We start from the raw sequence: 24,176 nt of genomic DNA, 5'->3' as shown, positions 1-24,176 counted from the left end.
GACTTTTGACACAAAGCAGAAAGTTTGACCACATTACGCCCATTTTGGTGTCCCTGCACTGGCTTCCAGTTGCTGCAAGATCGGATTTTAAAGTACTGTTATTAGTTTATAAGGCTGTTCATGGACTTGCACCTCCCTATCTGGCTGACCTGGTAAGGCCCTATGTACCGGCTCGGGCCCTGCGTTCTCAGGGTGCAGGACTTCTATTTGTTCCCAGGGTGAATAAAAAGTCTGCCGGTCACAGAGCTTTCTCCTACCGTGCTCCAGCTCTGTGGAACAATCTCATGGCACACATACGGCAGTCTGATACTGTGGAGACTTTTAAGTCATGTTTAAAGACTCATTTATTTTCCCTGTTTTATCATTAGTGTTATGTGTTTTTATTCTTGTATTGTTTTATGGTCATCTTTTTATTGTGTTTTAAATTCAGTTTTTTTGTTGTTGTTTTATGTTGTGTGAAGTGCCTTGAGACGAGTTTGTCTTGAATTGGCGCTGTATAAATTAATAAATTTGAATTTGTGCGCCTGCTCGCTTTCAGCTGGACTGCATCTCGGCCTCCTTGCCATCAGCCTGGATCGACCTGGATCGGCTGGCCTGCTAGCCCTGGATCATCTGTGTACCTGCTAGCTTTTGACTGTAACTATTTGCCTGCCTGTTAGCTTTTCACTATCTGACAATATTGAACAGTCTGCTAACCTAGCCTTAATTTACTGGCTAGCAATCTGCCTGCTAGCTCTCTCAAACTGTCCACTAGCCTTCACCCTGTTGCATAGCCTTAATTTGTTATTTTCAGAATTGGTAAAACAATATTTCCTCATTATGTCACAAATTCTAATATTGTGTTTCACGCTTCTGTGTGTTTTCAGTGGTACTCCAGATGGGCCTGGTAATCTCGCTTCAAAAATATGCTATTTTAAGATGATCAGTTTGACAACTATGCTAATTTAACACTTATCCATGATAGCTTTAAAATAACTGTAACCTCATCTGAACCAAGGACTTGTGTGACTTTGGATCAGACTAAATGGCTGCATAAATCTGTAGAGTCTATCCATTCTTACTGTCTCCTTGTTCTGAGAGATCATTTTACATTACTACAGCCTCCATGTTTGCAAGCATCCCTTATTTTAAACAGAAAATGAATTTAAAAGACTGTAAAATGAAACATAAATTTGTATTATTATTATTATTATTATTATTGCTATCAGGAAATGTTGAGACTAATCCGGGCCCTGAAACACCTACACAATGTTTTACTCCCACAGATTTCAAAGCTAGATCAGGTCTTGGTATTATTCATGTCAAAATTCATAGTTTACTTCCTAAGATGGACAAGATTAAGATCTGGATCAATTCAACAAATGCTGATATTGTAGTATTATCTGAAACTTGGCTTAAGCAAGCTGTGCTTGACAAAGATATTTTTATTGAAGGCTATGATGTCTACCGTACTGCCCGATTAAGAAAAGGTGGTGGAGTAGCTGTATACATTAAACAGAATTTTAGTACTAAATTGGTACTTTCTAAGTCAGTAAGTAAAGAATTTGAACTGTTAGCACTTGAAATTGAATTGTCCAGTGATCATCACATTATGTTAGTTGGGTGTTACAGGCCTCCATCTGCCCCTAGTAACTCACTATCTACTCTTACAAACCTTTTGGCAGAACTGAAATATAATGAAATAGTGTTAGTTGGTGATTTGAACTGGGATTGGCTTACATCTGTTTCTGATCCACTAAAGGCACAATGTCAGTCCTTAAATTTTATGCAATTAATAAGCTCTCCTACAAGACCCAACCCAAAATGTATTCAAAAATCCACACTTATTGACTTAATTTGAACAAATATGCCTTTTAAATACGTATGTTGCATCTGGTGTTTTTGCTAATGATGTAAGTGATCATTGTGTAATCGCTGTAGTGTGAGACACCAGGATTCCTAAGAATAAACCCCGTCTGATTGAAAAACGCAACATGAAATTATTTGAATCACAAGCTTTTTTGCATGACTTGTATCTTGTTAATTGGGATAGAATTGCACTTTGTGATGACGTAGAACTGGCCTGGAAGTACTTTCATGAAAGCTTTCTAAGTATAGTAAATAAACATGCTCCTTTTTGTAAATTCAGAGTCAAGGGACGTGATAACCCCTGGTTTAATACACACTTGTCAGATCTAATGCATGAGCGAAATGCAGCTTGGGCTAGAGCACGCAATTCAGGATTAGAATCCGATTGGCTGAATTTTAGACAGTTGAGAAATAAATTAACTTCTCTTATACGAAAGTCAAAGTCCAAATTTTATTTATCCACAACAACAGAAAACCTTAAAAAACCCCAAAAGTTCTGGAAAACCATCAAATCGTTATCTCCCCGCTGTAATTCAGTTAACCTTCCACCTAATATATTTGTTGATGGTTCCAGAGTAAGTAATAGGTGTGAAATGTTAAATTATTTCAACAATCACTTTATTTCTTCTGGTTTTATGTATAACTCTGAAAATGTTGATGGCATGGTAGCAGCCCTTGAAGAAACTGTAAACAATAATCAATTTTTTAACTTCACAGCCTTTACTACAACAGAGGTTCTGAGAGCTCTAAAAGGACTTAATATTAAAAAACCAGCTGGCCCAGATCACTTAGAACCATTTTTTCTAAAGCTGGCAACAGAAATTATAGCAAGACCACTGTGTCACATTTTTAACCTTACATTGACTTCAAATGAAATACCACTGGATTGGAAATGGGCCCTTGTTATCCCTCTTCTAAAAGGGGGGACCCTAGTATTTTAAACAACTATAGATATCTAAACTTTGTGTTTTATCAAAGATACTTGAATCACTAATTAGTGACCAGGTGAAAGAATTTCTGGACAGCAACTCAATTTTGTCACAATTTCAATCAGGGTTCCGAAAAAATCATAGTACTGTAACTGCTACGATGAAGGTTATAAATGATATAACAGATGCTCTTGACAAGAAACAATGCTGTATGTCTTTATTGATTTTTCAAAAGCCTTTGACTGTGTTGATCATGCTATTCTCATCAGACGCCTCTCAGCCATTGGTTTTTCTCACAAGCAGAACCCAGGCTGTTCAATAGAGGGTCTATCTTCAGATGTATTACAAGTGAAGAGGGGCGTGCCTCAAGGCTCTGTACTAGGCCCGTTATTATTCACACTTTACATAAACGATCTAGGACAGAATATTCCAAACTCAGTGTTTCATTTTTATGCTGATGACACTGTCATATACTGTGTAGCACCCACTCCTGCTAAGGCCTTTCAGTATTTACAACGTGCGTTTGATAAAGTGCAGGAACAGCTTTGTCATCTCCAACTTATTTTAAATGCAGACAAAACAAAATGTATGTTTTTTACTAATTCAGCTAACATGAGAGCCTCATTATCTGAAAGAATTTTAACAAGAAAAGGTCAACAAATTGAGTTGATGTCTGGTTTTAAATATTTAGGATTTTTAATTGATCAATTGTCTTTTAAGGACCATACTCTTTATCTTACTAAAAACTGAAACTTCTGTTAGGGTTTTATTACAGAAATAAGTGCTGTTTTTCTTGTAGCACAAAAAGGAAATTGGTGGAATCAACCTTCTTGCCTGTAATTGATTATGGAGATGTGTTGTACATGAATGCTTCTGCTCACTGCCTCTCGAGGCTTGATAGTGGGTACCATGGGGCACTAAGATTTATTGCCAACTGTCGTCCACTTACCCACCATTGTGATCTTTACTCCAAAGTAAACTGGACCTCACTATCTGCCAGACGCCTCATTCACTGGTATATCTTCATCTATAAAACCATTCTTGGTATTCTCCCATCATATTTGTCAAGTCTTTTAATAAGAAAGCAAGGAAGCTACAATCTCCGTTCTATGGACGTCCTACAATTTGTTGTCCCCAATGTACGAACTGAAATGGGCAAGAAAAGTTTTAGGTTTCAGCACCAAACACCTGGAACAAATTACAATCTGAACTTCAGCTTCAAGCCCTTTTGACGCTGAATGAGTTCAAAAACCTTGTGAAATCATTGCAATGAATCATGTCTGTGTAAATGTTTTATGTGAGAGTATAATGTTTAGAATTTAGAATTTGTTTTATCTGTTTTTGTTTTGTTTTATCTGTTGTAACTTATATGCTGCTGCCCTCTTGGCCAGGTCTCTCTTGCAAAAGAGATTTTAAATCTCAATGAGACTAACCTGGTTAAATAAAGGTGAATAATAATAATAATAATAAAAATTATCTGACCAAAACTTATCGGAAGATAATTAGTCCAATAATGGTTTTCAAGGTTATCTGAAAAGCTAATCCAATAATGAAAACATTATCTTCTATAATTATTGGTTATCAGATTAGCAGAACTGTGCCCACCACTGCATGAAGACAATATGACCATAAAACAGTCAAAAACATTTTAATCAAACAGACCGGCAAGAATTAGTAGCAGAAAATGCAGTAATAGTCTTCACGTCTCTCGCTCCTTTCCTCTGCTGGTGTCCTCTGCTGGCGTCCTCTGCTGGCGTCCTCTGCTCGTGTCCTCTGCTGGCGTCCTCTGCTCGTGTCCTCCGTCGTGCTGCTTCTGGTTGTGGCACAAATAATTTTTCACAGAACATACGACCTGTCAATCATACATGAGACAGCAGGGTGACAGGGTGAGTGGGCGGTCAGTGTTCTGCTTCTGTCTTTTTGTCTTCTGTTCAGCTTCGACTGGTGAAGCAACAGACAAGCGCCTCTCCGCTCACAGCCACAGAAGGCTGTCGTTCCGTCTGAGCTGTCATGGCGGCCTTGGTGGCTTCCCTCACGAGTCTCCTTTGTGCACAATCACTCAGTTTTTGAGGATCATTTGTGGTGTTTACATGAATTAATGAACAATTTAAGTGAACAAGAGCAGACATTTAAGACTTGATGTCTGCTGAAAGATAAAAGAGCTCAGCACTTATTAAAGCTGTCCAGGTCTGGTTCCTTAAACCCGGTTGACCTCACACTCACTTGCTGGACGTGGAGACGTGTGCTGGGAGCTTATTTCCTGTCAGCAGTTTGACTTCCTGTGGAGGGTCATGTGTCGGCATGACGACTCCAGAGACTTCCATGGGCAACATGTTGACAGAAACATCCGTGTGATCGCTCATGCAACATCATATGTGGAAAGATAATACAATCAAATCCAGGACTTGAGGACAGCAGGAGACACTGAAGCTGTGGACGAGTGTTGCACCAATCCCAGTTTCTCCACTCACATCTAATAATTCCCTCAGAGCTGTTTGGGTGTCTTGGTGGCTTCTCTCACTCGTCTCCATCCGCAGTGCTCGGAGGCAAGATGTAGCCACACAGAACACAGACCAGCCACACCATGGAGAATGCCACAAAACCATCAGACCAAATGTGCAGATGCAGGGCCCAGACCACCACCTCCTGACAATGGACTAGGTCCAAAACCTCACAGACCGGGTGGCCAGTGCCCCAACTGAGAACTTTGTGCTGGATCAAAAGCAGGCATTGTCCTCCAGCACCACAGCACACTCCCCAAAGCCAGAGATGGAGCCCCAGAGGCAACAGCCACGCTATCCAGAGGGCAGCACCGCTACACCCCTGAAGTCCCGCCTCTTTCACCCCGGGAGGCTGCCAGGTATCAGCCGAAGCAGCCAGCAGCAGCCGCGGCCACACGAAGAGCTGAGCCGTGTTACCGCTGACTGTCACGCTAACCTTAAACGTGTTCTTCTTTGTCTTGCAGGATGTCGGCAGCGTCTGAGAGGTGTCTGTGCTGCGTCAAATACCTGATGTTTGTCTTTAACCTCATCTTCTGGGTTTGTACTTATTCATGTCCTGAACATTCCCCACAAGATTTCAAGCAAAGGTCCCTTTGAGACCAAAAGACAAACTGCACCTGAACCACAGTCTGCGCGTGTCCTCGGCTCTGACGATGTCTTTCGGTTTGTCCTTTAAAGCTTGGCGGCTGTGGCTTGTTTGGCGTTGGGGTCTGGCTGTCCTTCACACAGGCGGAGTTTTCCTCTCTTCCCCTGTCCTTCCCGTCACTCTCAGCTGCCAATCTGCTGCTGGTTGCCGGTGGCATTACCATGGTGACGGGCTTCCTGGGCTGTCTGGGAGCTTTGAAAGAACAGCGCTGCCTGCTGGTCATGGTAGGTGTGTACATGACAGAACAGCGGTAAATGTTTGGGCAGTATATGAATGCTGAAGTGTCCTCTGTGTCCCCTGTGTCCTCTGCTCCGCAGTTCTTTGTGATCCTGTTGCTCCTGGTGTTGACTGAGGTGATTCTCGTGGTGATCATTTACATCTTCCAAGACGTGGTGAGAATCGATACTCAGGTTTGCTTTATCTGTAGCAGTCACATGTCAGCAGACTGAAGAATAGTCAGCCAAATCAGCAATCGCTATTTTGGTTATCAATTATGCTCGAGATCATCCATCTAGGTATCTTGGTTGTTGAGTGCCTTGGAAAAGTATTGGGCCCCTTGGTGTTTAACAATTTTTTTTGTTTGTTTGTTTTTGTTTTTGCCATCTCAAATACAAAAAGTAAATCAGGCTGCTCAATATAAAAAACTCTAAAATTATCTTCTTTACTCTCAAAGTCAAAGCAAATCTCTACAATTTGTTAGAAATAAAACAAAAATATAAAAGCCAAGATGATGGGTTGCATAAGTAATCAGCCCCTTTGGTATAAAACCTGTAAATAATCATTTTTATTGCCAGTTTTCTTCAGACAAGTCAGAGGATGGATACATCAACATTTCCAAGTGACTGAATATGTCATTAACTTTATTGACATCAGTTATGTAGAAATACAAACAGTGTGACATTCTGTGGTAAATCTGTGTGGAGGAGACAGTTCTCAAAAACTGAGTGACTGTACAAGAAGGAGAAGAGTGAGGAAAGCCACCAAGACACCCAGACAACCCAGAAGAAGTTACAGGTTTCTGTGGCTGTGATTGGAGAAATTGTGCACAGCGCAAGTTTTGCATTTTGTATCTCCAGTTATACAGCTTAATTATGCAGTGGCACAAAGGAGGGTTTCTTTCACCAAAACAGATCTAATCGAGGCTTGCATCTCAGATGTACCTTCTAGCAAATTGTAGCTGAACTTTCAGGTCTTCTTTTTAAGAAAATCCTTCAAAGTCCATGGAGGATTTTACACACTAGGAACAAAACTTTAAAATCTGACATGACAAGATTAGGTTAAACGGTCAAACATTCTTCACAGTCAGAACTCCAGCAGCATTTTGAACCATCTGGAAGCCTCTGAAGGCAGACAGAGAACAGGACGGGACAGTCCGTGCCTTAGCCATAGACAGAACAGGTGACTATCCAGCTGTACCCACTGACAGTTATACCCACGGACAGCTGTACAGCTGTACCCACGGACAGCCGTACCCACCGACAGCTGTACAGCTGTACCCACGGACAGCTGTACCCACCGACAGCTGTACCCACCGACAGCTGTACAGCTGTACCCACCGACAGCTGTACCCACCGACAGCTGTACCCACGGACAGCTGTACAGCTGTACCCACGGACAGCTGTACCCACCGACAGCTGTACCCACCGACAGCTGTACCCACGGACAGCTGTACAGCTGTACCCACGGACAGCCGTACCCACCGACAGCTGTACAGCTGTACCCACGGACAGCTGTACCCACCGACAGCTGTACCCACCGACAGCTGTACCCACCGACAGCTGTACAGCTGTACCCACCGACAGCTGTACCCACCGACAGTTGTACAGCCGTACCCACCGACAGCTGTACAGCCGTACCCACCGACAGCTGTACAGCCGTACCCACCGACAGCCGTACCCACCGACAGCTGTACAGCTGTACCCACCGACAGCTGTACAGCTGTACCCACCGACAGCTGTACCCACCGACAGTTGTACAGCCGTACCCACCGACAGCTGTACAGCCGTACCCACCGACAGCTGTACAGCCGTACCCACGGACAGCCGTACCCACCGACAGCTGTACAGCCGTACCCACGGACAGCCGTACCCACCGACAGCTGTACAGCCGTACCCACGGACAGCCGTACCCACCGACAGCTGTACAGCTGTACCCACGGACAGCTGTACCCATGGACAGCTGTACCCACCGACAGCTGTACAGCCGTACCCACTGACAGCCGTACCCACTGACAGCTGTACCCACTGACAGCTGTACCCACCGACAGCTGTACAGCCGTACCCACCGACAGCCGTACCCACCGACAGCCGTACCCACCGACAGCTGTACAGCCGTACCCACCGACAGCCGTACCCACCGACAGCTGTACAGCCGTACCCACCGACAGCCGTACCCACCGACAGCCGTACCCACCGACAGCCGTACCAACCGACAGCTGTACAGCTGTACCCACGAACAGCTGTACCCACTGACAGCTGTACCCACTGACAGCTGTACCCACTGTCGCCAAGTGCTTGCTCACAGGGGGTCGTTTTGACCGTTGGGGTTTTTCTGTAATTATTGTATGGCTTTTGCCTTACAATATAAAGCACCTTGGGGCAACTGTTTGTTGTGATTTGGCGCTATATAAATAAAATTGATCTGATTTGATTTATACCCACTGACAGCTGTACCTATTAACTGTACCCACTGACAGCTGTGTGGACCGAGACGATGCAGAATGAATTGTTTTGTCCACACACTGTCTCATGGTCCTTAAAGGTCATTGATGCTGTAACCTTTTGTTGTGCCTCTTTCACCCCTTCTTCTTTATTCAGTGCTCTCAGCACACCTTCTTATGTCTTCTTCCGTTTCGCTGTGCAGATGTGGTATGAAAATGTGATTTTAACAAACTCTCTTTCTTTCTTGTAGCTCGACTCAAAAGCGCAAAGTGAACTGAAGGAAGGCATGAATGTTTACACTTCAGACGAGGGACTAAGAAAATCATGGGACAATGTCCAGAGGATGGTGAGCTGCTTGTGGACCATCGTCAAACATCTGGCTAGTGTATCTTGACTTTTTCTGCAGTTTGGTTTGTGAGCAGCAACATCATCATGAAACATACTCTCATTGTGTCCAAAGCAGCTTTAGTTTTAACCAGTTGAGTCCAGCAGGAAGTTTCAGGAACTGATTCCCATCTCAAACCCCAAACTCTGACTCTAACCCTGTACATTGCTCACTGGCCCTAACACAAAGACCTCTGATGGGGCATAAACATCTAAAAAGTCCTGGAATGAGCTACAGGCAACCCGAGGTCACTCTCCAAAGTGGAGACTTAGACGATACTTCTTATTGTCATTCAGTGTTCTTCAGTGTGCACAGAACGAATTGTCGTTTCAGTGGACTCAGGACAAGATTAAAATATCTAAAAAAAAAAAAATACTGTGGAGCTGACAGTAGTGCAAAAAAAATCTTTAACTTTTAACACTGCACACTGTTAACTCAAGGCTGTGTGCGGTGAATTAGGTGATGTTTTAGTGGTCATCAGGGAACACTATCATTAAAAATGAGCCACATTTCAGCCGTCAAACTAGTTTGCCCAACAGTAGTCCGACAACCGGCCCAGCTATGATTTGGGACAGATAAACGACCAATAGGAGACCTAAATGACCAATAGGAGAGCAGCACTGGAATTCCCTCTCCTAAACGACCAATAAGAGAGCAACGTGAGGCTGAGTTGTGATTTTTTTTTTTTTAACAGAGGATTCATATCCTGATAGGCAACAACTGATTAAATTTTCCAGGTTACAGGTCAAAGTCACAAAAAATCTTGGAAAATTGGAATAATCCCTATCCTTTAACACTGAACAAATTTTCAAAAATTCATAACTCTGTCAAAAAAATATAAAATTTCTTTCATATTTCAGAGCATTATGTAGGATGGTATCCTTTATCGATTGACAAAGTCTGATCCTGATCCTGATCAAGCATCAGAAAGACAACAAATACAGTGTAATTTGTCAGCATTAAGCAACAATAAAAAAAACAAAGAAAAACTAAGGTGATCACCGGCCACTAGCCCTAAGTTTCACTAAAAGACCCAGAATTTAGATAAAGTTTAGAGTTACATTTGGAACTCTAAACTTGCATACTCGCACTTGGGCATACTCGCACTATCTGTTTGGTAAGCCCAAACGGATAGTGTGAGTGAACTGGAAATGTCTGGAGGAGCCCATTGTCTGACAGATCTTCAACTCTCAGCTCCAGCGGAGCTTTTCTAGCATTTCTGTGGACGTTGGGGACATTGAACCAGAATGGGCAGTGTTCAAAGCTTCCATTGCTGAAGCTGCAGTGGGGAGCTGTGGCCTGAAGGTCTTAGGTGCCTCAAGGGGTGGCAACCCTCGAACACCGTGGTGGACACCGGTGGTCAGGGAAGTCGTCCAACTGAAGAAGGAGTCCTGATATGTTTTATTGGAGGACTCTGTAGGCAGTTGCAAGGTACCAACAGGCCTGAAGGGCAGCAGCCTCTGTTGTGGGGGAAGCAAAGCAGCGGGTGTGGGAGGAGTTCAGTGCAACCATGGAGAAGGACTTTCGGTCGGCATCAAGGTACTTCTGGTGGACTGTGAGGAGGGGAAAACAGGGAACCATCCAAGCTGTCTACAGTAAGGATGGGACTCTCTTGACCTCATCTGAGGATGTAATCCGCTGGTGGAAGAAACACTTTTATGAACTCCTGCATCAGACCGGAGCACCCTCTATAGTAGGGGAGAGCTGGAAGCTGATAGAGGATTATCATCAATTTCCCTGGAGGAAGTTACTGATGTAGTCAAATAACTCTGCATTGGCTAGGCTCCGGGTGTTGATGAGATCCATCCAAAAATGCTGAAGGCTCTGGGTGTGGAGGGACTGTCTTGGATGAGACGTCTCTTCAACATTGTGTTGAGGTCTGGGACAGTGCCCAAGGAGTGGCAAACTGGGGTGGTGGCCCCCATATTTAAAAAAGGGACCACCACCCCAGTATTTGTGCTGAAAACCCTCCTGTCCTGTGCACCAACAGCATTTCTTGTATATTTGTTTTATGAATTGTTCTGTAATTTGTGTTTGTAGCATGGCCCAAGCAGAGAGTCACCCCGTTGAGTCTGGTCTGCTTGAGGTTTCTTCCTCAGAGCGAGTTTTTCCTTACCACTGCTGCTCTTGGGGTTAGTAAAGTTAGATCTTACTTGTGTGAAGCACCTTGAGGCAACTCTGTTGTGATTTGGTGCTATATAAATAAAAATAAATTGAAAATTGAATTGAATTGAACCTGAGAGTGTGTGTCAATTACAGGGCATCACACTACTCAGCCTCCCTGGTAAAGTCTACTCCAAGGTGCTGGAGAGGAGGGTTCGGCCGATAGTTGATCCTCTGACTGAAGAGGAGCAATGTGGGTTCCATCCTGGTCGTGGAACAGCCGACCAGCCCTTCAGTCTCACAAGCATCCTGGAGGGTGCCTGGGAGTTACTATGGGAGGTGCTGTGGGAGTGTGGAGTGAGGGGGTCCCTTCTCAGGGCTATCCAATCTCTGTACTCACAAAGCAAGAGCTGTGTTCAGGTGCTCGGCAGTAAGTCGGACTCAAGTTCAAGTACCTCAGGGTGAGGGGGACAACGGAGCATGAGATTGGCCAGAGAATCGGCACAGTGGGGCGGTATTGCATTCATTGTAAGGTACTGTTGTGACAATAAGAGAGCTGACCCAATAGGAGAAGCTCTTGATCTACTGGTCAATCTATGTTCCTACTCTTACCTCTGGTCATGAGGGTTGGGTCATGACAGAAAGAACTACATTGCGGGTACAAGTGGCCGAAATGGGCTCCCTTAGGATGGTGGCTCTATCTCTATCTCTTAGAGATAAGGTGGAAGCTTGGTCATCCATGTGGGAGCTCAAAGTAGAGCCACTGCTCCTTCACGTTGAAAGGAGCGATTTGAGGTGGTTCGGGCACCTGATAAGGATGCCCCCTGGGCACCTCCATAAGGAGGTGTTCCAGGCACGTCCATCTGGGAAGAGACCCTGGGGAAGACCCATGACTAGATGGAGAGATTATATCTCCACACTGGCCTGGGAACTACTCGGGATCCTCCAGTCAGATGTGGTCAATTTGTCCCGGAAAAGGGAAGTCTGGGGTCCCCTGTTAGACCTGTGGACCCCATGATCCGATCCCAGATAAGCGGTTGAAGATGAGTGATGAGTGAAGCAGTGACTCAGGATCAAGGAAAAAACAGCTTCACTTGAGGGCAGTGCAGCAGAAAGTTCGGCACCTTGATTTTGGTCCACTCCTCCATACAGATCTTCTCCAAATCTTTCAGGTTTGGAATTTCAGCTCCCTCCAAAGATTTTCTATTGAGTTCAGGTCTGGAGACTGGTCAGGCCACTCCAGGACCTTGAAATGCTTCTTATGGAGCCCCTCCTTAGTTGCCCTGGCTGTGTGTTTGGGGTCATTGTCATGCTGGAAGACCCAGCCATGGCCCATCTTCAGTGTTCTTACTGAAGGAAGGAGGTTGTTTGCCAAAATCTCGCAATACATGACCCTATCCATCCTCCCTTCAATACAGTGCAGTCGTCCGATCTCCTTTGCAGAAAAGCACCCCCAGAGTATGATGTTTCCACCCCCCATGCTTCACGGTTGGGATGGTTTTCTTGGGGTTGTTCTCATCCTCTAAACATGGTAAGTGGAGTTGATTCCCAAAGGTCTATTTTGGTCTCATCTGACCACATGACCTTCTCCCATGCCTCCTCTGGATCATCCAGATGGTCACTGGTGAACTTCAAACAGGCCTGGACATGTGCTGGCTTGAGCAGGGGGACCTTGCTGCCCTGCAGGATTTTAAACCATGACAGCATCATGTGTTACTAATGTAATCTTTGTGACTGTGGTCCCAGCTCTCTTCAGGTCATTGACCAGGTCCTCTTGTGTAGTTCTGAGCTTTCTCAGAATCATCCTTACCCCACAAAGTGAGATCTTGTATGGAATCCCAGACCGAGGGAGATTGACAGTCATCCTGTGTTTCTTCCACTTTCTAATAAATTATCATAACAGTTGTTGTCTTCTACCAAGCTGCTTGCCTGTTGTCCTGCAGTCCATCCCAGACTTGTGCAGGTCTACAGTTTTGTCCCTGGTGTCCTTAGACAGCACTTTGGTCTTGCTATGGTGGACAGGTTGGAGTGTGATTGATTGAGTGTGTGAACAGGTGTTTTTTATACAGGTAACAAGTTCAAACAGGTGCAATTAATACAGGTAAAGAGTGCAGAATAAGAGGGCTTCTTAAAGAAAAATTAACAGGTCTGTGAGAGACAGAATTCTTGCTGGTTGGTAGGTGTTCAAATACTTATTTCTGGATTACTTTCTGGATTTTTATATATTTTTTTAGATTCTGTCTCTCACAGTTGAAGTGAACCTACGATAAAAATTACAGACCTCTCCATTCTTTGTAGGTGGGAAAACCTGCAAAACTGACAGGGGGTCAAATACTTATTTTCCCCACTGTATACACACAGCTGAGTGAACATTTTGGCCACACACTCGCACACTGCTTTGACCACCTGTTCTGCACACGCGTGTGTGTGCGCACCGCGCAGCGGCTCCTTCAGCCATTGTGAACACTGTGGATCCCGGGATGCATTGAACATGCTTTCACCATTTCTGTTTCAGTTTGGGAGGCCAAGAGAACCAAAGAAAGCCTGAATGTGGGTGAATCTGGTGAATGCCTACAGATCTGTACCTAATGAACTGTTGATCAATCAATCAATTTTTTTTTTTATATAGCGCCAAATCACAACAAACAGTTGCCCCAAGGCGCTTTATATTGTAAGGCAAGGCCATACAAAATGAAAGCAATGGATTTCTTTTACATCCTGCATGAGGTGCAAGACATCATGAAAGATTACTATGGTAACTTCCAGATGCGCTTCTCGACTGAAGACTTCACAACTGAGTGGCACCAACTGGAGATTGGGATTGCAGCTTACTGCGTTATATCTGTCATCTGGTTCATCCTGGTGATGAAGATGCTACTGAGATCTGCAGACTGCTCTGAGGAAAAAGCAAAGGTGAGATCACTGAAGAAAGCCTTCATGGATGATGTGACCCTACTGACAAGAGATATGGACACAATGCAGAGTATTTTGACTCGTCTGGTTGAGCTGGTCACTTGGTCCAGAATGAAGTTTAATGCCAAGAAATCTTGAAGCCTGACTAATCACAAAAGGAAGCAGAAGCAACAGAAGTTCACAATTGCATGAGAACAGATACCCACAGTAAAAGACGAGCCTGTCAAACGTTTGGGGCGGTGGTATAGAGGAACTCTGTCTGACAGAAGTCGAGGTGTGGAGGTCATCAAGCAGGCTGAAGATGGGCTGAAAGCGATTGACCAGACAGAGCTGCCAGGAAGGCATAAGATATGGTGTCTACAGTTTGCCGTCTATCCTTGCCTGGCATGGCTGCTGACAATGTACAAAGTCGGCTTGTTGAAAGTTGAGACCTACATCAGGAAGTGGCTTGGGCTACCTCGCACAATTAACACGTCATCCCTGTACAGCCAGAAAGATGCACTACAGTTACCCCTCATATCCATTGTGGAGATCTACAAGGCAGGAAAGGTCAGGACAGTAATGATGCTGAGGGAGTCGAGGGACAGAGAAATCAGTGGCAAGCTACCGGATGTCAGAACAGTGAGAAAGTGGAAGGCGGAGGATGCAACTGATGATCTCTTCATGGAGCAAGACATCGTCGGCCCAGCACAGACTGACAAGTTGAGACTAGGCAGTGGTGACTTTAGACCTTTCAGGAAAATGTCTTAATGGGACAGGAGAACAGCTGCAGCAGGGCAGGTGCAAAAGATGGAGGCTGAGAGGCGAGAGGATCATCTCATCCAGTGTGCCCAGAAAGGACAGGTGACTGGGTGTAGTCGAAAGAAAGACTGGAGGTGGAACACATCAAGACTAAGCCTTCAAATCAAATCAGCTTTATTCATCTGTTAGGAACTTCATTTGCAAAGAAAGCGACAGAGCAGAAACAAGTAGAACATAGCACATGTCCATTCACAGAGTACAGTCCAAAGTTCATGAGTTCCATTAAATACATTAAAAACATTAAATGGATTAAAAACAAAGGTCAATCATACGAGCCCTCAGCTACAGTTTAGTGTAGCAGTCAGCTGTTTAACAGGCGAATGGAGGTGGGGAAGAAGCTGGAAGTGTCCCCTTTGTCCTCAGTGGGAGCGACGTGTACCTGTACCCTGAGGGCAGCAGAGTGCAGTGAGGGTTCAGGGTGTCAGAGGGTCAGTGGAGATCTGCTTGTCTTTCCTCAGGACTCTGGTGCTGTACATGGTGGTGAGTAACTACTGTTCCTGACCAATGATTTTGCTGCTGATTTTGATCATTTTATTAAGAGTGTTGTGGTGAGTGAGATTAAGTGAACTAAACCAGGCGGTGATGTTGAATATGAGGATGGATTCAATGATGATTCAATGATGATTTATAAAAAACAGTAAGAATGGACTGGTGAACCTGAGGTTTTCAGAGCTTACAGAGAAAAGAGAGGCGCTGTTGGCATTTTGAAAAAATGTGTTCAGTATTGAGTTGAAATGTAAATTTATGGTCGATTATGGAGCCGAGATATTTATATGAATGGGCCTTTTTGATTATTTCATTGTTGACTGTGAGTGAACCCATATGGAAAAGATATACATAAATTTAATAAAGTTTGTATCTGTTCTATGTGGAACTTGTAAGTAATGTTAGGAGAGACGGCATCCATCCCACTTTAGAGGGAGCAGCTCTCATTTCTAGAAATCTGGCCAATTTTTTGGGATCCTCCAAACTGTGACTGTCTAGCATTGGGACCAGGAGGCAGAGCTGTGGTGTTATACACCTCTCTGCAGCATCTCTCCCCCTGCCATCCCCTATTACCCCATCCCCGTAGAGACGGTGCCTGCTCCCAGACCACCAATAACCAGCAAAAATCTATTTAAGCATAAAAATTCAAAAAGAAAAAATAATATAGCACCTTCAATTGCACCACAGACTAAAACAGTTAAATGTGGTCTATTAAACATTAGGTCTCTTTCTTCTAAGTCCCTGTTGGTAAATGATATAATAATTGATCAACGTATTGATTTATTCTGCCTAACAGAAACTTGGTTACAGCAGGATGAATATGTTAGTTTAAATGAGTCAACACCCCCGAGTCACACTAACTGTCAGAACGCTCGTAGCACGGGCCGAGGTGGAGGATTAGCAGCAATCTTCCATTCCAGCTTATTAATTAATCAAAAACCTAGACAGAGCTTTAATTCATTTGAAAGCTTGTCTCTTAGTCTTGTCCATCCAAATTGGAAGTCCCAAAAAACAGTTTTATTTGTTATTATCTATCGTCCACCTGGTCGTTACTGTGAGTTTCTCTGTGAATTTTCAGACCTTTTGTCTGACTTAGTGCTTAGCTCAGATAAGATAATTATAGTGGGCGATTTTAACATCCACACAGATGCTGAGAATGACAGCCTCAACACTGCATTTAATCTATTATTAGACTCTATCGGCTTTGCTCAAAAAGTAAATGAGTCCACCCACCACTTTAATCATATTTTAGATCTTGTTCTGACTTATGGTATGGAAATAGAAGACTTAACAGTATTCCCTGAAAACTCCCTTCTGTCTGATCATTTTTTAATAACATTTACATTTACCCTGATGGACTACCCAGCAGTGGGGAATAAGTTTCATTACACTAGAAGTCTTTCAGAAAGCGCTGTAACTAGGTTTAAGGATATGATTCCTTCTTTATGTTCTCTAATGTCATATACCAACACAGAGCAGAGTAGCTACCTAAACTCTGTAAGGGAGTTAGAGTATCTTGTCAATAGTTTTACATCCTCATTGAAGACAACTTTGGATGCTGTAGCTCCTCTGAAAAAGAGAGCTTTAAATCAGAAGTGTCTGACTCCGTGGTATAACTCACAAACTCGTAGCTTAAAGCTGATAACCCGTAAGTTGGAGAGGAAATGGCGTCTCACTAATTTAGAAGATCTTCACTTAGCCTGGAAAAAGAGTTTGTTGCTCTATAAGAAAGCCCTTCGTGAAGCTAGGACATCTTTCTACTCATCACTAATTGAAGAAAATAAGAACAACCCCAGGTTTCTTTTCAGCACTGTAGCCAGGTTGACAAAGAGTCAGAGCTCTATTGAGCTGAGTATTCCATTAACTTTAACTAGTAATGACTTCATGACTTTCTTTGCTAACAAAATTTTGACTATTAGAGAAAAAATTACTCATAACCATCCCAAAGATGTATCGTTATCTTTGGCTGCTTTCAGTGATGCCGGTATTTGGTTAGACTCTTTCTCTCCGATTGTTCTGTCTGAGTTATTTTCATTAGTTACTTCATCCAAACCATCAACATGCTTATTAGACCCCATTCCTGCCAGGCTGCTCAAGGAAGTCCTACCATTATTTAATGCTTCAATCTTAAATATGATCAATCTATCTTTGTTAGTTGGTTATGTACCACAGGCCTTTAAGGTGGCAGTAATTAAACCATTACTTAAAAAGCCATCACTTGACCCAGCTATCTTAGCTAATTATAGGCCAATCTCCAACCTTCCTTTTCTCTCAAAGATTCTTGAGAGGGTAGTTGTAAAACAGCTAACTGATCACCTGCAGAGGAATGGTCTATTTGAAGAGTTTCAGTCAGGTTTTAGAATTCATCATAGTACAGAAACAGCATTAGTGAAGGTTACAAATGATCTTCTTATGGCTTCGGACAGTGGACTTATCTCTGTGCTTGTTCTGTTGGACCTCAGTGCTGCTTTTGATACTGTTGACCATAAAATTTTATTATAGAGATTAGAGCATGTCATAGGTATTAAAGGCATTGCGCTGCGGTGGTTTGAATCATATTTGTCTAATAGATTACAGTTTGTTCATGTAAATGGGGAATCTTCTTCACAGACTAAAGTTAATTATGGAGTTCCACAAGGTTCTGTGCTAGGACCAATTTTATTCACTTTATACATGCTTCCCTTGGGCAGTATTATTAGACGGTATTGCTTAAATTTTCATTGTTACGCAGATGATACCCAGCTTTATCTATCCATGAAGCCAGAGGATACGCACCAATTAGCTAAACTGCAGGATTGTCTTACAGACATAAAGACATGGATGACCTCTAATTTCCTGCTTTTAAACTCAGATAAAACTGAAGTTATTGTACTTGGCCCCACAAATCTTAGAAGCATGGTGTCTAACCAGATCGTTACTCTGGATGGCATTTCCCTGATCTCTAGTAATACTGTGAGAAATCTTGGAGTTATTTTTGATCAGGATATGTCATTCAAAGCGCATATTAAACAAATATGTAGGACTGCCTTTTTGCATTTACGCAATATCTCTAAAATCAGAAAGGTCTTGTCTCAGAGTGATGCTGAAAAACTAATTCATGCATTTATTTCCTCTAGGCTGGACTATTGTAATTCATTATTATCAGGTTGTCCTAAAAGTTCCCTAACAAGCCTTCAGTTGGTTCAGAATGCTGCAGCTAGAGTACTGACGGGGACTAGCAGGAGAGAGCATATCTCACCCGTGTTGGCCTCCCTTCATTGGCTTCCTGTTAATGCTAGAATAGAATTTAAAATTCTTCTTCTTACTTATAAGGTTTTGAATAATCAGGTCCCATCTTATCTTAGGGACCTCGTAGTACCATATTACCCCATTAGAGCGCTTCGCTCTCAGACTGCGGGCTTACTTGTAGTTCCTAGGGTTTGTAAGAGTAGAATGGGAGGCAGAGCCTTCAGCTTTCAGGCTCCTCTCCTGTGGAACCAGCTCCCAATTCAGATCAGGGAGACAGATACCCTCTCTACTTTTAAGATTAGGCTTAAAACTTTCCTTTTCGCTAAGGCTTATAGTTAGGGCTGGATCGGGTGACCCTGGACCATCCCTTGGTTATGTTGCTTTAGACGTAGACTGTGTTTCATAATTATTGTATGGCCTTGCCTTGCAATGTGGAGCGCCTTGGGGCAACTGTTTGTTGTGATTTGGCGCTATACAAGAAAAAAGTTGATTGATTGATTGATTGATAATGCATGTTACAGTCAAACCAGATATAAGATCCTTAGTAAATTTGTACAATATGTAACTTATATAAATTGGGAACTTAAAAGAACAATATATGACAGTAATTCCACATACAGAATCCTTAGTAGATATGTGTAATATCAAACTGAGACTTATAAGCATGTCAGACATAAAGATTTATTACTGGAATTGATGTAACGTCTTGTAAGGTTTTTTTTATATTTCTTTTCCATATGGGAAGGTGTGGTGGGGTGGCCATGTTGGAAATAAATGACCATTTCTTTAATCTTGGATACATTAAGATCTAGACAGTTGTCCCTACACCACAGTGAGAATGAGTCCAGTTCTGTTTGCAGTAGTCCGACTGTGTTTGAGGTGTCCATGATTACTGTATCATCTGAGTACTTGATGGAGGATCTTCCCGGGATGGTGCTCCTGCAGTCATTAGTGTACAGAGTGAAGAGAAGTGGAGAGATGATTGAACCTTGAGGTGAACTGGTTATTGTCCAAACAGTGTTGAGGTGACCCCATTCACCCTCTGATCTCTCCCTGTGAGGAAGGAGAGGACCCAGAGGATGAGGTGGGGGTTAGCATTCATCTGGAGCAGCTTGGGTCCCATGAGGTGTGGTTGCACGGTGTTAAATGTGCTCGAGAAGTCCACAAAGACCAGGCTGACATGGGACTTGGGCTTGTCCAGGTGGATGATGGCACCATGCAGCAGGGTGAGCACAGCATCATCCACCCCTCCAAGGTGGTGAAGGAGCAGGTGGAAGAGGGAAAATATGCTCCTAAGCCACAGAAACATGGTCTGGGCAAGATCGAGTTTGTGCCGCAAGGAGGCAAGGTTCCTGACAGAAAGAAGGCGAGCCAAGCCACAGAAGGCCAGAGTGGTGGACAATGGGGGGTAGCTGCAGAGCTAGAGGGCTGCAAAAGATTTGTCCCAACAATGAAAAAGCCAGACCTGGTGATATGGAGCGAGGAAGAGAAAGAGGTGCACCTAGTGGAACTTACTGGTGGAACTCACTCAAGGTAATGGGCACACGAGCAGAAATAAAATCATTATGATTCCCTTGTTGATGAATGCATGGAGGCGGGATGGAAGGTAATGCATTTGCAAGTGGATGTCTGCTGCAGAGGTTTCATCGCGACCATCATCAGAAAGTGGAAGGGAGTGGCTTGACTTGGGCCAAAGAAAGAGAATGCCATGACAAAATCTCTACAGGAGACTGTTGAGAAAGCAAGTCAGTGAATCTGGTTGAAGAGAGAGGACACCAGCTGGAGCGAGTCCTGAAGGTTGACAACAAAGGCATACAGTCAAACTGGCAAGGAGACCTCACATCGGTGAGGGGGCTCAGTGCATCATTAAAGCTATAGAGAGGTAGAGCTCGAAACAGCGACACATTCTCTCCTGATGATCTCTATGCCAGATTCTGCTCTGCGGAGCTTTCGACTGTCAAGCAGTGCAGGAAGCTGTTTTCAACTAACTGACAATTTAATAGTTTGGCAGAGCGAGTTAGACTGCCCAGGTCCTCATGGACTGCATCATGGAGCTGCCCAGAAAGAGAGTTAGGATGCACAACAAAGACGCAGCTACTTAGCCAACGAAATGCCACAGAAAACCCATGCTTCCTGCATCATCTTCCCTACACTGAGTGAAAGTTGCCATGCCGATTATCACGACCTTGTGTATGTGAATGAGCAGCTGATTGCGGCACATAAACTCCATTTTGTCTCGTATTGAAGGTAATAACAAGTAAGTAATGGTGGCAAACACACAAGGATCATAGGAAATCTGTGACTTTGGTGCAAAATATCCATCGACTGTGCATATACTGGACAGAGCCTGTGTGACATCACTTGGACAGAGCCCGTGTGACATCACCTGCAGGTTTTTTGTAGAGACCCGGAACAGCCAAGATGAATGCCACATCTGGATGATGTTCTGGGCATCACCGTGTTCACAGCAGCAGTATGATGAATTCATTACACACATAAAGGGCTGGAGCATGCATAGCCCCATGTGTGACAAAAGAATGAACATTTATTGATTTACTATTACTTATGTACTAGTTTTGCTTTCCAGGCTGAGTAACACCACACCTGAGCAAGCTTTCCTCACATTTATCACCGCTTCACCATCTGGCAATGTTAGAAAAGGCCTCCTCTTGACACAGATGTTCAGGTGGATCCTGGAGCAGATCAGATGATGATCCGTCTATTGCCTTACTTGACAAGACATCTTTCTGATTTCACTTTTAGACAGTAATGTAGTTGAGCAGGTGCTTTGACTTCTATTTCAGTGGTTCCCATCTGGAACCTCGAGTACCACAAAAGGTCCTCAGGCACCACCAAACCTACACATTTTCCATCTCTCCCTGCTCATTAGCTCTTTCAGGTGGGTGAGATGGATGTGTAGGTTTAGTGGTGCCTGAGGACCTGGTCTGAGAAGCATTCTTCTATTTCACTGCAGACTGTATGAAACCAAGAAATGTTGTGTTTTGTGCCGTCGACTTTATTTGTTAATAATCACCTATTCCTACATTGAAGGCCTGCAACACTTTCTAAAAAAGTTGGGACGTGGCAATTTAGGTATTTTTTTGCAATGATGGACAGAGAATATCCGTCAACAAACATAACAGAGAATATTTGTCAACAAATGCCTGAGAAAATTATTGAAGTGTTTAAAAACAATATTCACCTAAGAAAGACTGGAAGGAATTAATGTATGTCTCCCTCTACAGGACAGAATATCAGTAAATGATGTAAGAAATCTGAAATCTGGGGGAATTTCAGTGTGTAAAGAGCAAGGGTGCAAACCTAATAAAGGCCTCGTCACACATAGTACGAATGAGCAAGAATCGAGCAGAATCAGCTAGAATGGGATAAAAAAAACGCCAAAATTCAAGAAGCAACAGCTGTGTAAGACTGCTATTTGAATACTTAAGCCCCCGTCACACATAGCAACAATGTGGAAGAACCATTCCTGACCTGGCAAATACTACCATAATCCAATGCAGTCGGGGGGGAAAAGGTGTGGTCAGCCGTGTCCGAATGCATCCCGACTGCCTCAAGCACCCAAGCAGGATGCAGCCCAAACATGTTTCAGACAACAGTCAGGTGACACAGACTGCTGTCAGATGACATTGGAGCTGTCACTCACTCACTCACTCACTCACCCGCACAATCAAATCTCCGCTCATCCTCACATTCCCAGTGCTAAGCTGACTTCTCATCAGTGTGTGTCTCAGATGACGGAATGCGAGTGTATGTGCGTAGAACAGGTGATCCGAGTGATGAGTGTGTGTCCACTCAGCTGCACGCATGTGTTCACAATGACTGAACGAGTTGCGTGTGCCTGCGTGTAGAACAGGTGAGCAAAGCAGTGTGCGAGTGTGTGGGTGAAATGTTCGCTCAGCTCCGTGTATGTTTTCATAAACGCTGTACCAGCCACGTGGGGCACACGTGCACACGCGAGCACAGCAGCTGTCCAACCAGAGGGCGCACAAACAGGCTAACAGCTGTCAGTGATCACCTGCTGTGAGTCCGGTGAAAAATCCTTTTAGGTGTTTGCTCAGTATATACTTGCATTGCTAGATTTTATTCATCCGGCTGGACTCTGTAACTGCTGTTGAACTGTGCTGCCAGTGCACCTGTCAGGGCAGGTGGCTGCCAGGCAAAAGTAGTGGCTGAACCCGCAAAGCAGACTCCCAGACTAGGCGTAGGTGGAGGAGTAAACATGGTCTTTATTCCAGGCTCTGGTTCGGTACACATGTGGTCAATCAGGGGAGCAAAGGGACAATCAGGATCAGGCAAAACACAGTCATGGTTGAGCAGGGGTCAGAGGCACGAGCAAACACAGACATCCGGGATTGGGCAAGATGTGTGGTCGAGCAGAGATCAATCACTAATGATTAAATGCAGAGTGGTGCATACAGAGCAAAAAGAGAAAGAAACACTCAGTGCATCATGGGAACCCCCCAGCAGTCTAAGTCTATAGCAGCATAACTAAGGGATGGTTCAGGGTCACCTGATCCAGCCCTAACTATAAGCTTTAGCAAAAAGGAAAGTTTTAAGCCTAATCTTAAAAGTAGAGAGGGTGTCTGTCTCCCTGATCTGAATTGGGAGCTGGTTCCACAGGAGAGGAGCCTGAAAGCTGAAGGCTCTGCCTCCCATTCTACTCTTACAAACCCTAGGAACTACAAGTAAGCCTGCAGTCTGAGAGCGAAGCGCTCTATTGGGGTGATATGGTACTATGAGGTCCCTAAGATAAGAAGGGACCTGATTATTCAAAACCTTATAAGTAAGAAGAAGAATTTTAAATTCTATTCTAGAATTAACAGGAAGCCAATGAAGAGAGGCCAATATGGGTGAGATATGCTCTCTCCTTCTAGTCCCCGTCAGTACTCTAGCTGCAGCATTTTGAATTAACTGAAGGCTTTTCAGGGAACTTTTAGGACAACTTGATAATAATGAATTACAATAGTCCAGCCTAAACTCAGATAAAACTGAAGTTATTGTACTTGGCCCCACAAATCTTAGAAACATGGTGTCTAACCAGATCCTTACTCTGGATGGCATTACCCTGACCTCTAGTAATACTGTGAGAAATCTTGGAGTCATTTTTGATCAGGATATGTCATTCAAAGCGCATATTAAACAAATATGTAGGACTGCTTTTTTGCATTTACGCAATATCTCTAAAATTAGAAAGGTCTTGTCTCAGAGTGATGCTGAAAAACTAATTCATGCATTTATTTCCTCTAGGCTGGACTATTCATTATTCATTATTATCAGGGTGTCTTAAAAGTTCCCTGAAAAGCCTTCAGTTAATTCAAAATGCTGCAGCTAGAGTACTGACAGGGACTAGAAGGAGAGAGCATATCCCACCCATATTGGCCTCTCTTCATTGGCTTCCTGTTAATTCTAGAATAGAATTTAAAATTCTTCTTCTTACTTATAAGGTTTTGAATAATCAGGTCCCATCTTATCTTAGCGACCTCATAGTACCATATCACCCCAATAGAGCGCTTCGCTCTCAGACTGCAGGCTTACTTGTAGTTCTTAGGGTTTGTAAGAGTAGAATGGGAGGCAGAGCCTTCAGCTTTCAGGCTCCTCTCCTGTGGAACCAGCTCCCAATTCAGATCAGGGAGACAGACACCCTCTCTACTTTTA

At 43.7% G+C, this 24,176-nt stretch overlaps 1 protein-coding gene across 1 annotated transcript in view; it reads left to right on the top strand.

The window, feature by feature from the left end:
- tspan4b (tetraspanin 4b) overlaps nt 1-24,176 on the top strand; it is a 79,818-nt gene that overhangs the window by 22,814 nt on the left and 32,828 nt on the right. The window contains exons 2-5 of the mRNA XM_034191053.1: nt 5,743-5,815; nt 5,957-6,148; nt 6,242-6,316; nt 8,835-8,930. Coding sequence (XP_034046944.1) covers nt 5,744-5,815; nt 5,957-6,148; nt 6,242-6,316; nt 8,835-8,930 — 435 coding nt within the window. The 5' untranslated portion in view covers nt 5,743. The remainder of the gene's footprint in view (nt 1-5,742; nt 5,816-5,956; nt 6,149-6,241; nt 6,317-8,834; nt 8,931-24,176) is intronic.

This window comes from Thalassophryne amazonica, chromosome 16 (assembly GCF_902500255.1).
Source record: "Thalassophryne amazonica chromosome 16, fThaAma1.1, whole genome shotgun sequence".
In the NCBI taxonomy this organism is placed as follows: Eukaryota; Metazoa; Chordata; class Actinopteri; order Batrachoidiformes; family Batrachoididae; genus Thalassophryne; species Thalassophryne amazonica.
This window is presented reverse-complemented; position numbering and strand designations above follow the sequence as displayed.